General features: G+C 50.3%; 1 protein-coding gene across 2 annotated transcripts in view; it reads left to right on the top strand.

The window, feature by feature from the left end:
* Positions 1-11,418, top strand: part of gsk3ba (glycogen synthase kinase 3 beta, genome duplicate a) — a 49,170-nt gene extending 37,752 nt beyond the window's left edge. The window contains exons 5-11 of one of the 2 annotated variants that reach the window (XM_035408835.1): positions 569-699; positions 1,176-1,282; positions 3,534-3,631; positions 4,050-4,157; positions 6,770-6,956; positions 7,467-7,565; positions 7,678-11,418. In XM_035408835.1, the coding sequence (XP_035264726.1) occupies positions 569-699; positions 1,176-1,282; positions 3,534-3,631; positions 4,050-4,157; positions 6,770-6,956; positions 7,467-7,565; positions 7,678-7,745 (798 nt within the window). In that variant the 3' untranslated portion in view covers positions 7,746-11,418. The remainder of the gene's footprint in view (positions 1-568; positions 700-1,175; positions 1,283-3,533; positions 3,632-4,049; positions 4,158-6,769; positions 6,957-7,466; positions 7,566-7,677) is intronic. The other variant, XM_035408837.1, reaches the window with a different exon arrangement.
* Positions 11,419-15,000: the final 3,582 nt, after the last annotated feature.

Genomic DNA, 15,000 nt, shown 5'->3' with positions numbered 1-15,000 from the left:
CAGGCGTGCGCGCACACACACACACACACACACGGGTGCGCACGCACACACACACACAGGCATGCGCGCACACACACACACACACAGGCCTGCGCGCATGCACACACACACACACACTGCAGTAAAGGAAGCCAGAAGAGGCCATTTTGATCCTACAGCAGACGGTCAGAGTGCTGTACCACATGGCTGCTGCACATTTCACTAGAACTGCCAGATTTGTCCCGGTCGAGTTTTTTTTTGGTCGTACGCACGCACATGCACACACACACACATGCGCACACACACACACATGCATACACACACACACACTCTCTCTCACACACACATACACACACGCACACACACACTCTCTCTCTCTCTCTCTCACACACACACACACACACACACACTCTCTCTCTCACACACACACACACTCTCTCTCTCTCTCTCACACACTCACACACACACACACACACACACACACACACACACATGGACACACGCACGCGCACACACACTCTCTCTCTCTCTCTCTCTCTCTCTCTCTCTCTCTCTCACACACGCGTGTTGCGTGTTGTCGTCCTTGCAGCTCTACATGTACCAGCTCTTCCGCAGTCTGGCCTACATACATTCCTTTGGGATCTGCCACCGGGACATCAAACCCCAAAACCTGCTGCTGGACCCCGAGACCGCCGTCCTCAAGCTCTGCGATTTCGGGAGGTGAGGCGCCCGGGCCCTTCTGCCCTGTGTGGGGCGCATGGGGGAGGGGGGTATAAACGAGCCCGGTATTGTGCTCTGATTCAGGAGCACAGGAGCCTCAGCTTTAAAGCAGTGGAGTGAGGGTGGTGTCTGGGATGAGCTTTGTGTTTGATGGGTCACTCGGGTGATAAATTATTGAGGATTACAGTGCAGAGTGTTGCAGTGCAGTGCAGTGGATTACAGTGCAGTGGTGGATTACAGTGCAGTGGTGGGGATTGCAGTGCAGTGGTGCGGATTGCAGTGCAGTGGTGGGGATTGCAGTGCAGTGGTGGGGATTACAGTGCAGTGGTGGATTGCAGTGCAGTGGTGGGGATTACAGTGCAGTGCAGTGGATTACAGTGCAGTGAGGTGGATTGCAGTGGATTACAGTGGTTGTGGTGGGAATTGCAGTGCAGTGGGGAGAGTTACAGTGATTGTTGTGGTTCTCCTGTCCGCAGTGCGAAGCAGCTGGTCCGTGGCGAGCCCAACGTGTCCTACATCTGCTCCCGGTACTACAGAGCCCCCGAGCTCATCTTCGGAGCCACAGACTACACCTCCAGCATAGGTACGTCTGCACCGTAAACACAGACTACACCTCCAGCATAGGTACGTCTGCACCTTACACACAGACTACACCTCCAGCATAGGTACGTCTGCACCTGTAACAAAGACTACACCTCCAGCATAGGTACGTCTGCACCGTAAACACAGACTACACCTCCAGCATAGGTACATCTGCACCTTAAACACAGACTACACCTCCAGCATAGGTACGTCTGCACCTTAAACACAGACTACACCTCCAGCATAGGTACGTCTGCACCTTTAACACAGACTACACCTCCAGCATAGGTACGTCTGCACCTTAAACACAGACTACACCTCCAGCATAGGTACGTCTGCACCTTAAACACAGACTACACCTCCAGCATAGGTACATCTGCACCTTAAACACAGACCGCACCTCCAGCATAGGTACGTCTGCACCTTAAACACAGACTACACCTCCAGCATAGGTACGTCTGCACCGTAAACACAGACTACACCTCCAGCATAGGTACGTCTGCACCTGTAACACAGACTACACCTCCAGCATAGGTACGTCTGCACCTTAAACACAGACTACACCTCCAGCATAGGTACGTCTGCACCGTAAACACAGACTACACCTCCAGCATAGGTACGTCTGCACCTGTAACACAGACTACACCAGCAGTGCAGGTACATCATTTATGGGTTGAGGACCATAAATAGTCAAACTGGCTCTGCGTATTAAATCTATAAAAGAAAGTACTCGTCTCATATTTTTGGGCTGTTGCTCTTCTTGGTCAGTTTGCAGTCCAGCTCTGATATTGTTACCTGCCGTGCTGCAGGTGAGCAGAATTTTCAGAGGCCTACTCGTTTTAAATTCGTCTTCGCGTTTGTGTTTCGCGTCTCGAAGAGCAAAGTTGCTGAAGGTTGGAACATTTAAATGTCAAAAGCTTTTATCAGTGAAGCGCAGGAGATGATGGAGCCAGCACCCAGCCGCTCGGCGTGGCAGTGCAGAGGGGATAAATACGCCCGTTTGGACTGGCAGTGCCCGCATTAGTGCGTAAATACGCCCGTTTTGACTGGCAGTGCCCGCATTAGTGCGTAAATACGCCCGTTTTGACTGGCAGTGCCCGCATTAGTGCGTAAATACGCCCGTTTGGACTGGCAGTGCCCGCATTAGTGCGTAAATACGCCCGTTTGGACTGGCAGTGCCCGCATTAGTGCGTAAATACGCCCGTTTGGACTGGCAGTGCCCGCATTAGTGCGTAAATACGCCCGTTTGGACTGGCAGTGCCCGCATTAGTGCGTAAATACGCCCGTTTGGACTGGCAGTGCCCGCATTAGTGCGTAAATACGCCCGTTTGGACTGGCGGTGCCCGCATTAGTGCGTAAATACGCCCGTTTGGACTGGCAGTGCCCGCATTAGTGCGTAAATACGCCCGTTTGGACTGGCAGTGCCCACATTAGTGCGTAAATACGCCCGTTTTGACTGGCAGTGCCCGCATTAGTGCGTAAATACGCCCGTTTGGACTGGCAGTGCCCGCATTAGTGCGTACATACGCCCGTTTTGACTGGCAGTGCCCGCATTAGTGCGTAAATACGCCCGTTTGGACTGGCAGTGCCCACATTAGTGCGTAAATACGCCCGTTTTGACTGGCAGTGCCCAGATTAGTGCGTAAATACGCCCGTTTGGACTGGCAGTGCCCGCATTAGTGCGTACACAACCAGGGAGCTGCAGGTTATCGGGGCTGCCGTTTTGATTTATAGTGTCCCTGTTTCTGTGCGAGGGTTCAGCCCAACTGACAGGAAATACAGGAGCGGGGCGCATATGAGTGTGAGTGTGCATATGGCATGTGTGTGTGTGTGTGTGTGAGAGTGTGTGTGTGCATATGGCGTGTGTGCGTGAGTGTGTGTGTGAGTGCGTGAGTGCGTGAGAGTGTGTGCGCGTGAGTGTGTGTGTGAGAGTGTGAGTGTGCATATGGCGTGTGTGTGTCTGTGTGTGTGTCTGTGTGTGTGTGAGAGTGTGAGTGTGCATATGGCGTGTGTGTGTGTGTGTGTGTGTGGCTGTGTGCGTGAGTGTGTGTGTGTGTGTGTGTGAGAGAGTGTGTGTGTGTGAGTGTGTGTGTGAGTGTGTGAGAGAGAGTGTGTGTGTGTGGCTGCGTGCGTGTGTGGTAGGTGTGTGGAGTACGTAGGCCATGTTCTAGCCCTGATGCTGTGCTCTGTAATCTTGCTCTGTCTGTCAGTCCGGTTCGTGTTTAATGGGTTTTTTCTTCTCTGTTCTGCAGACGTGTGGTCAGCTGGTTGTGTGCTAGCGGAACTGTTGCTAGGGCAACCCATCTTCCCCGGTGACAGTGGAGTGGATCAGCTGGTTGAGATCATCAAGGTAGAGCTGTGGGGGGAGAGGGGGCGGGGCAGGGGGCGGGGTTTGCGCGTGTGGGCTGGTTCCTGTCGGTACCAGTCCAGTCAGGAGAGCAGGTGTGAGCGTGCGGGGAAGTTTGACACCGCGGTCACGATCAGTGACATCACTTCCTTCTGTTCAGTGCAGTCAGTCACGTCACATCACTCTTCTGGTCCAATCGGCGATGCAAACCACCGTCCAATCAGCATCGTCATCTCGGTCTTAAATCCAGCCAATAACGCTGGACTGTTCCGTACTGGAATGGAATGTTGGCATTGGGCATTTCCTTCGGCCGTCCTGCAAACTCTTCTTATGCCTTGTTCTTTTCCCCCGTCTCTACCTCTCCACCCCCCTCTTCCTTTCTCTCCCCCTCTTTTTTTCCCTCCCTCTCTCTGTCGCTCAGGTTTTGGGGACCCCCACGAGGGAACAGATCCGCGAGATGAACCCCAATTACACCGAGTTCAAGTTCCCCCAGATTAAGGCGCACCCATGGACTAAGGTGAGTCAACAGGTACAGGAAACGTTTTACTACTCTCTCCATCAACCCCCGAGCCCGCCCGTCCCTGACCCCGCCTCCCCGCCTTGGTCTGTCATCGTCCTGTGCATCTCCCGTGTCGTCTGTAATCCCTTCACTTCCTGCTCCCCCCCCCTTCCCTCTCCACCACCCCCATCTGCCTCACACCCTTCTCACACTGCTGATGAGAACATCCTCGCTTCTCCCCTGGAGTCAATCTGGCAACCCCCTCCGCCCAGAGACCGGCGGGGCGCAGATGCTCTATAAACTGACCAGATGTTCAGCTCTTGGTCCTTGTCCCACCTTTAAGTTCCATCTGTTGTTGCCAGAGGTCAGGCTGTTCTGCTGTTCCGCTGGTTTATTGGGAGCGTTCCTGAGCGGGCGTGGTCAGAGAGGGGCGTGGTCGGAGATGGGCGTGGTCAGAGAGAAAATCCATCGCTACCGCGAAGCAGTGCACTGAGCACCAGGAGCCTCCTCTTACCCCCCCAGAACCTTCTAGAAAGTGAGAGCGGACTCCAGTGAGCTGGGTAATCTGTGTCCCTGACGTGTGTGTGGGGTGGTGTGGGGTTATCTTTGAATGTGGAACCCTTTGAGTGCAGTTAAGCTGCAGGAATGTGGGGGGGGGGCGTCAGGTTGTGGTGTCCCGGGCTCTGGGTATGAGGGCCTGTTAGAATGCTCGAGGTGTTTATGTGCACCTGGGGGGGTGGGGGGTGGGGGGTGGGGGGGGTGTCTGTGTGGATGAACTGAACTCCGCTCATCATGGGACTCAGGCTGAGATTCTGCCTGATCGGGGAGGGAGCTCACATGACGGAAGAGAGTTGTGTTAGAAGCATCATTTTCAGAGTCACAAACTGAGATGATCGTAGGGGAAACTTGATAAAGCATGCAGATTGGGTTGTGGCAGTACTAGTGGTTGTTGGCAAGTTGTGAGGATTCTCCCTAGAAGTGCATCTCCCTGGCGTGGATGTGGATGCTGAAGCAGCGGCTGGGCGTGTTTCTGCCGCAGAGTTTGTGCTAGCAGCGTTAGCCCTGTTGCGTTTGGCCAGTGGGAGGAAGCAGCTCAGCTCTGATCAGCTCTGCTCAGTCGCAGATAAAGGTCACCACTCTGCCCTCTAGTGGTGGAACTGTGGTTCTGCACTGTAGTGGAGCTGCAGATCTCTTAAACGCTCTGCAGGTTTATCAGTGGCTCTTGCACACATGGGGATTTTTGGTCTGCTGTGTAGATTGTGCGCTAGCTGTGGCATTGACGTTGTTTGGGGTGTAATGTTCTGCTCGTAGCTGATCGACCGGAGGGTGTGGGGGTTCCGGTTTTTGGAATCCTGCAGGTTTTTTTTGAAGTGATAAGCTTGCTGAATATTTTGGGCCGAGGAGGCTTAGATACCCGTCTAGTGATGCGTCAAGGTCACGAAAGCACCTCTCTGCCTGTCTCCCCAAAACGGCCGGCTCACTGTATGAAAAGTGTGCTGAAATGCACACCTTGCTCCCACCCCTCCTCCTCCTCCTCCTCCTCCTCCTCCCCCTGCTCCCCCTGCTCCCGACTCTGCTCCTGCTCCTCCTGCCCCTGTTCCTGCCCCTGCCCCAGGCCTGTTAGCCCAGTTGCCCCAGCTTCCTCTGGCTCTGTTGGCTGGCTCAGTGTGAGGCTTTTAGCGTCAAGCTGCAGTCTGATTGGCTCGGTTGTTGTTCGCAACAGGAAGTCAGAAACGCATCGCCGCGGCTCTCAGGGCCTAATGAGGCAATACGATGGCGCCGTGTGGCTCCCCCCCCTCCGCTACCCCCCCCCCCCCCCCCGCTGCCCCCCCTCTGCCGCCGTGTGGCACCCCTCCCCTCCGCTGCCCCCCTCCCCTCCGCTACCCCCCCATTAGAGCAGCGTGAGCGCTGAGGGATCTGGCCTGGGGGGGGTGTCGGGACTGACCGTGCCCCCCACCGCTGTGAGGCCCAGGAACACTGCGCTCCTGCGAGATGGCGGCTGGTTAGGCTCTCTCACCAGGCCGGGCGGCTGCACTGCAGATTCTGAGCCCTGGCAGCTTCACCCTGCTGTGTTTACTTCCTGTACTGCAGCGGGGGGAAACCTGGCAACCCATTACATCCACACTCACTCGCATGCTGCGGATTCTGAAATCTGGCAACTTTTTACGCTGTTTTTCCCATTGTCAGCACTGCCTTCCCAAACTCCCCTCGCATGTCTTTGGACGCTATCGATGTTTAAATCCCCCTCCCTCCCTCTCCTCCTCCTCTGCTACCTCTCTAGCTTTCTCTCACCTACACTGTCCTCTCTCTCTCTCTCTCTCTCTCTTTCTCTCCCTCCTCCCTCTCTCTCCCTCTCTCTCTCTCTCTCTCTCTCACTCTGCCTCTTGCTGTATCTCTCTCTCTCTGTCTCTCTCTCTCCCCCTCTCTCTCTCCACTCTCTCTCCCCCTCTCTCTCTCTCCCTCTCTCTCTCTCTCTCTCTCTCTCTCTCTTTCTCTCTCTCTCCCCCTCTCTCCCTCTCTCCCTCTCTCTCTCTGTCCCTCTCTCTCTCTCTCTCTCTCTCTCTCCCTCTCTCCCTCTCTCTCCCTCTCTCTCTCTGTCCCTCTCTCTCTCCCTCTCTCTGACGCGTGTTTTTGGGGTGCAGGTGTTCCGGCCTCGCACGCCCCCGGAGGCGATAGCGCTGTGCTCGCGGCTGCTGGAGTACACCCCCACCGCCCGCCTCACCCCCCTGGAGGCCTGCGCCCACTCTTTCTTCGACGAGCTGCGGGACCCCAACGTCAAGCTGCCCAACGGGAGGGAGAAGCCCTCGCTCTTCAACTTCACCACCCAAGGTACGGCTGGGACCCTCTCTCTCTCTCTCTTTTCCTCCCTCCTTCTCTCTCTCTCTCTCCTTCGTTCTCTCGCTCTCTATCTCTCTTTTCCTCCCTCCCTCTCCCTCCCTCTTTCTCTCTCTCCTCCATTCTCTTGCTCTCTTTCCTTTCGTTACAAGGACGACTGTGTGCGGGTGTAGTTTGTGTGTGAGGGTATAGATTGTGTGTGGGTGTAGACTCCATGTGCGGGTGTAGACTGTGTGGGTGTAGTTTGTGTGTGTGGGTGTAGTTTCTGTGTGTTGGTGTAGTTTCTGTGTGTGGGTGTAGACTCCATCTGTGGGTGTAGACTGTGTTGGTGTAGTTTCTGTGTGTGGGTGTAGACTCCATCTGTGGGTGTAGACTGTGTTGGTGTAGTTTGTGTGTGTGGGTGTAGACTGTGTGTGCGGGTGTAGTTTGTGTGTGTTGGTGTAGTTTGTGTGTGCGGGTGTAGTTTGTGTGCAGGTGTAGACTCTGCTGTTCTTTTCTCCATAGAGCTCTCCAGTAGTCCCTCTCTAGCCTCCATCCTAATCCCCGCCCACGCCCGCAGTCAAGCTGGAGCCTCCACCCCCACCAACGCCTCTGCCACTTCAGGTGAGTCCCCTCACCCACCTACACCTGCACTGAGCCCCCTTCACCCATACATATGTACAGGTTGTGCGTGTGCATGTTTACATGTGTTCGTATTCTCCTCTCCGTGTTCCAGATGCCAACAGCGGAGATCGCGGCCAGACCCCCAACACCGCCTCCGCCTCCGCCTCCAACTCCACTTGAGCCCGCGGCACCCTGGAGGCCCGCCCCCTCTGCCTGGGGCCACACCCACCCTGCTGCTCGCTAGCCCCGCCCATGTCCTGGGGAGGGAGGGGCCGCAAAAGGAAGGCGGGGATTTGGAACAAACAAACAAACAAAAAAAGGAACAAACACAATGAAACCAATCAGACTGCGTGAACCCCCCCCCACCACCAACCCCAACCCCACCAACCCCATCACCAACACCACACGTCCCCATGTGATTGTCTTCGTTTAGTTTTTGTTTTTTGTTTTTGTTTTTTTTTTGTATGGATTAACGGTAATGTGTATGAAAACTGTGCTCACTGAGAGAGTGGAAGGGGTTGGATGAGGGGGGAGGAGGGGCGATCAGTACATGAGTATAAATATATATAAATATATAAATATACAGTAAATAATAAGAGTAATATTCATGTTTATCCCTGGACAATCTTTTTAGCGAAGCATTACTGTAGCTATAACCATCTTCCACCCAGCACCCCAATGGTTACTTTGCCCCCACCCCCTACCCCTGTGCTCTCTCCTGTGCCCCGTGCTGTATGATGACCCCTGACCCCTGACCCCTGACCCTGGTCCATAGGCAGACTTCCCTTGCCGAGTCCTTGTGGAAGCGCAGGGCCTGAATTTGGTTGGGAGCACCAGCAGACTGAACAGGATCAGTAGAAGGCTCAGGACGTGAATCCCTGACTCCCCGATCCTCACAGCCCCAGTGTGTCATATTCCTCGGTTTCTCTCTGATAACGGCAGTCCTTGGGAAAGAATCGTGTAGCTCATTGCAGAAGTCATGAAGAGTTTTTTTAAATTTTTTAAATGAAACTAGGACAATTTCATTTTTTTATTTTTTTATTTTTTTTTCTTGGGTAGGTGGGGGCGAGAGGTGGGAATGGGAACTTTTAAGAGTGACGTGTGCGTGTACAGTACAGCGGCGTGCTTGTATTATATATACATGCACAGTTTATATATTACTTTGCATTATGTAAAAAAAGTAAATCTATATATATAAATATATATATGAGAAATGTATATGAGAAGGTTGCGCGGGTTTGTGGAGCCGTGGGGGTCGGAGTGAAGGGCAGCGACGCTATTGGCTGCCGTCTAACGACACTGAGGACCGACGTCCTCTCTTCCGCCTCCGCTTCGCCAGGGACGTGGAAATAATATTTAACTTCCTAATTTGCATTACCTTATTTATTAGTGCATGTGACTTACCGCATAGACATCCAGCTGTATGTATGTGTTGTAGATATTCTAGGGAGATGGGGGGGGGGGGTACAGGTTATTGTGGGGGGGGGGGTTGCTTATGGGTCTGCAGGATTGTTTTGGGGTGCAGGAAAGACGGGGGACTCCTCCGGTGATGTCCTCCTCGTTCTTTTCTTCTTTTTCTTCCGTGGAGCTGTGAGAGTGGTGTGACGTTCCCCTCCCCTGTTCCTGGGGTGCCGGCAGGGCCCCCGTTTGGGAGGCTGAGTGCTGGAATGTCAGTAAAAAGGCACGTTTAAGCTTCCGCGCGTATTTTTTTTGACGCGTTGTGCGTGAACAGGCCACGCCCCCGAGCCTCTGTTCTCGCTCTCTCCCCGCCCAGCTGTGAGCTGTCACTCAAACGGACCGAGCGCAGCGTCCGCCTGCAACGGGCCGGTCCCGCCCCGGTCTGCCGGTGAAGCTCCGCCCCCCTGTTCTGGTGAGCACTCTGCTCGGAACGCCGGGGCTTGTGGGTAAACGGGCGAGACGGGGGGTGGGGGGGGGTGTGAGTGTGGGGGTGTCGCGTGACTCCCCAGAACAGGCCAGCACCCGGGCTCACGCGGAGCGTGTCGTTGGACGGGTTTGGCTCCCGGTGGCCGGGGCGGGGCTGGGATCGTTTCCCCCGGTTACGGTTTGGGTGGGCGGTGCGCTTGTGCCCACCCCTCGCGGGTCCTCCTGGTCCTCACGGGGCTCGGGCGCCTCTGGGAAGGCCCGTCGTCCGTCGCCGGCGACGCTTTCAGTCCTTTATTTTATCCTTTCTTTTTACCTGAAGCCATTGCGGAGGTGTAGCGCGTCCGTTTGTCGTTTATTCATCCCCCTTTCCCTCTCCTGCCCCCTGCTGGCCGTCCCGGGCCGCGGCGCGGAACCCGTCTCTCAGTGCTGACACAAAGAGGCTTAACAAGAAAAAAAAAGATTGAAAAACAGTTTTTAAAAATGTGTATATATTAGGTGCTCCTCACCAAATTCTGGCTTGTACTTTTATCTTTTTTTCTTTTTTTTGTGTATGGTATGTAAATATGCAGACCCAAGAACTGTTAATGAGCAAAAAAAAAAAAAAAAAAAAAGAAAGAGAGAAATCAAAAGGACAAAAAGAAATCAGGGCAATGATGATCGTTTATTAATAAAAAATTATAGATGAGCATTTCCCAGCCATATAGTTTAATTGTAACTGTACAGTAGGTGCCGGCTATATTATTGTAACAATAACTAGTAATGTATAGTGTATCTATAGTTTGGAGTGCCTTTGCTGACGTTATCCCCCCCTCCCTCCCCCCAACCCCTCCATCCCTTGTTCCTGCTTCTCGAACCCCCCCCCCCCCCCTCCAGGGGGAGTGCTGTTGAATTGCTAGTCCCTCTGAGTTCTTCCACAGCCAGCCATGTTCACTTTACACCTTATTTTTAAAGCTCTTTTTAACCTCCGGATACATCTCTCTTATGCCGTATTTTTAATTAATGTAGCGTCTTTTTTAAAAACTCATTTTCCCCCTCCTGTAAACTCCTGTGGGAAGTTAAACTGATTTTAAAGCAGTGATTTTAGCTTGAGTTAGCTCTCTCTGTCTCCCTCTCCCTCCCCCCCCCTCTCTCTCTCTCTCTCTCTCTCTCTCTCTCTCTCTCTCTCTCTCTCCCTCTCCATCTCATGTCTGTGCACAGATTCTGAGAGCTCTGTGGTTGTAATGTCTGCTGTGTCTTGGTTGGAGTTGTAACGGTGAAGCGCAGATGTCTGTCCGATTCCTCTCCTGGTACCAAAGTGAATCAGTGTAGTCTATTGTTGACCCAGCTATTTAAGAGGCAATAACGATTTAATATGTAGGATTTTTTTTTTTTCCTGTTAGTGAACTGTAGCGCAAATTCAACAGCACTCAGTGGGACAAATATCATGTAGCCCCCCTCTCCCTTTGGTGATTTTATATATGTATATATATCATTATATATATATATAAAAGGTGCTTGCTTGTAATATTTGCATTCATAGATGTGTTGCTATCCAATCACCTGGCCTGTAAAACAAATCGTGTGACCACTTCTTGTGACGAAAGTTAAAATAAAATTTTAAAAAAGAAGAAAAAAAATGTAAAAACACAAAGTTCAAAAGATAAATTTAAAAAAAAATGAAAAAAGGACTGTGAGATATATACAGACTATCGCATACACCTTGTGGAAAAAAACTGTCTTGATTTAAAATAAGTAAAAAATATGACAAAACAACCTGTATACCATTACTACTACTTGAATGCCTCTGTTTGTGACTGAAATTTTTATTTCATTTTAAATATAAACTTTTTTTTTCTGTGAAAGTATGCTAAATGTTTCCCTCTCCTTGTAAATATGTCCGTTTTGTTCCTCTGTGTGACTTGGTTCAAAGAAATAGTTACCTGGTACTGTAATTTGCATTAAATAAAGAGTAGGATAGCCTGGAAATGAACAAACGCTCCACTTTTCCCCTCTCTCTCTCTTTTCAAAAAAGATTTCGTCTCCTTGAGGGTGTGCTGATTGGCTACGATCCCAAGCCCTGACTTTTGATTGGAGGGTATAATTGACTACTATCCCAAGCCCTGACTTGTGATTGGAGGGTGTGATTGGCTACTGTCCCAAGCCCTAAGTTGTGATTGGAGGGTTCATGTCACGTGAGCCTTTTCTCGGCCGTGTCTGAAACGGCACACTTGCCTACTGGTGAGTACACAAGTCATACACAGGTTGTATACTCAATAGTAGGCAAGCACGCAGGTTCAGATATGGCCCTAGTCTCCATTTCAGACAATACCATAGATGGGCGAAATTAGGAACCTTACTTTTCAGATGGGCACAGCTTGCATGTAAAACCATAGAAGAGATGAGACAGAAACGGCTGGATGTTTTTGAACCACATCAGTGCAACTTTAATGGACGAAACCATAGAGATCACTAAAACTTTTATTGTCGCTACTTCTGATCTTTTTCCCTGGATTACATCACTTTTTGAATTTTAAGAGGTACGTACACTTTTATTCCATAGCACCGTGAACTTAATTCTTGTGTCGCCCCAACAATTCATTCTATGTTGTCCTGGAGCAGAGAGGATGCTGGGAGAATCGCTGCTGCAGATGGTCCTGTGAGCCACAGTGTGGCGCTGTTTCGTGTCCATTTTGTTAAAATAATTTTGCTTCCCAAGGCCAAATCGGGGGAGGCTTGGCTGCTCACAGTAAACAGCCTGTTTGATGTGCTGCGCTTCAACTTATTTCTTTCTTTTTCTGAATGGTACTTGAACATGGTTTTAAAAACCCTTAACCAATCCGTCCCCTCCTGGTTTCAGGAAAAAAAACTGACGGCCTTGTTCAGTTCACCCTTCAGCTTTTCAGCCTGCGGAGTACTTCGTTCCAACTGCAGTGTTTCTTTAGTTCCAAATAAATAAAAAAGTTCAGTGATGAAAGCACAACCACAACCATGTAGCGCAATGCTTTTTTTTTAATACCGAGAAATATTTCACATTCACAAAGATATACCCGAATAAACGTTTTTAAAACAGCGTACGATGGCGGGCGAGCATTTAAACTCTGTTCAGATGAGGAGGAGGGTGTGCGGTCCGAGCTCACGGCTGAAAAGGCGCTGATTGTCTCAGCAGAAGGGCCTTGGGAACAGGGAGTTCTTGTGCTTTTAATGAGTCGTAAAGTGCCGATCAATAAGTTAGTGAAGGAAGGAGGTGGAAACCATTAGAGAACAATCCCTGTGAAGCGTTCTGCCGAATGCGTTTGGGGGAACTTTATTGACTTTAATCCAGTCAGGTCTGCTTAAATGGTAAAACTGCTGCCACTGATCTTTATTTCAAAAATAATTTTTCATGGATTCTTTTAGGAAGCCTTCTGAGCTGCCAGGGCGAAGTTATTTTGTTCTGTTCAGACACAGATACAAAAATATAAACGTGGAAATCGAGCATCCAAAAGGACTGATGCGATCAATAATTCACAAAAGAGTACGAGTACGTCGCACAAGGGTACGTTGTGTGTTTCACCAATAATTACAAGCGTAAAAACTTCTCCACAAATATTTTATAATGGCCATATTCTATGAACACAATACTTGCACTTGAAGCCATTTCTTTAAAAAAACTAAATTCCCTGCAGTGCCTGACAAAGCATATTTAATGGCTAGGCGGTTATATTTATCGATGCATTTGACACATTTCCACAACACGTGCACAGAATCAGAATACTAATCCCAAAGTGTATGCTTAGTCTAACGTGAAATTCTCGTGTGCGAGTTAGTGAACCAGCGTTGAGACCTTTTTCCATCTTACCAGATGGGGGCGCTAGGGGGCGCAGATCGCCTCTGATTGGCTTACAGCCATTTAATTCACCCTGTCATTTTTTTAAAGGAAAACAGAATAAGTGACTGAGGACACAGCAAGTCAATCTTCGATTAACTTTGCTGACTCCATTAAAAACAAGCCTTTTTTTCCCCTCCACACAGTTCACACAGGTCAAAGCTACGTAGACTGAAAAGATGCCGGGGGCTTTTTGTAACATTAAAACATTGACACACACACACACACACTCACACACACACACAGGAGCATCTTGTGATTCGCTGAATAACTGAATCCACCACAGAGAAATCACAAACGTGCACTGCTACATACGTGTGCTACATGCATCAACTCTGCGAGCCTATACCAGATGCCGGATGTTGATGTTGTCCGAGACAAATTTTCTGTATGGCTCAAAATATGTCAATCCATCAATCATTCAACCTCTGACATCAGTAGAAAGTAGGGTTCTGAGCCCGGACTGGATCACTAGTGCATCCCTACCTGCCATCACTCAAGAGCCTGCCGCTGTTCCAAGCGCAATGTTTTCACAGAAAACGGAAATTTACGATAACGAACTTTTCTGGAACACCGTGGCAATAGCTAAATGCCTGCCCTTTCACCGCAAATGGCAAACGTGCTCACCTTTCCGAGCACTAGCTTTGGAGAATGCGTCTGCATCAACTGAGCGGAGAGACGTCGCATTCGTTTTAAAGTGCAAAGTTTCATTTTTTTAGCTTCTTTTTGCACAGTTGTCATAATTCTCAACATGTATAATCAGTATATTAGATATGTAAGATATATTCCTTTACAGTAGCTATTTTTAAAAATTCTGTCACAAGTGAAGCCACGGCCCTCTGCTGTTAATTCATTTTTTTTGTCACGAGGTGAGTTTGTAGTCATGCTCCAGAATGGCAAACCCTCAGTCTATGACATCAGGTCCTGTTTCCCACAGGCACAGGAAGTTGAGCTTGTGAGACCACAGCAGAAGCTCTATGCAGAGTCTGTTACTCCTGTCCTTATGGATGGTTCCGCATCTGTCTGTTACTCTGCAGGTAATCTGTCTGTTGATCTGCAGGTAAACAGTCTGTTGATCTGCAGGTAAACAGTCTGTTGATCTGCAGGTAAACTGTCTGTTGATCTGCAGGTAATCTGTCTGTTGATCTGCAGGTAAACAGTCTGTTGATCTGCAGGTAATCTGTCTGTTGATCTGCAGGTAAACTGTCTGTTGATCTGCAGGTAATCTGTCTGTTGCTCTGCAGGTAAACAGTCTGTTTTTCTGTTAATGTGGCTCTTGCTTCAGGGGTCCATCTGGTACTTCTCTCCAACCCAATTGCATGATATTGTGTCTGTGTGCGTGACTGTGGTTTTGTGTGTAAATGCGCGCACGTCTTACACAACAGACAGGTGTGTCAGTGTTTGTGTGATGGACAGGATCTGTTTGACAGACAGGTTAGTCGTGTCTGTGTGATTGACAGGATCTGTTTGACAGGCAGGTTAGTCTGTGTTTGCATGACGGACAGGGTCTGTTTTACAGACAGGTTTGTAGGTGTCTTTGTAACGGACAGGGTCTGTTTTACAGACAGGTTTGTAGGTGTCTTTGTAATGGACAGGGTCTGTTTGACAGACAGGTCAGTTGGTTGTGTGCGTGACAGACAGGATAAGGCTGGGTGCTGATGTTAGTCAGTCTGTTTGACAGACGACTTCATAAGGCTCTGTGCTGAT

Source organism: Anguilla anguilla, chromosome 3 (genome assembly GCF_013347855.1).
Source record: "Anguilla anguilla isolate fAngAng1 chromosome 3, fAngAng1.pri, whole genome shotgun sequence".
Taxonomy (NCBI): domain Eukaryota; kingdom Metazoa; phylum Chordata; class Actinopteri; order Anguilliformes; family Anguillidae; genus Anguilla; species Anguilla anguilla.
The sequence above is the reverse complement of the archived record's forward strand: the minus strand, read 5'-3'. Positions and strand labels throughout refer to the sequence as shown.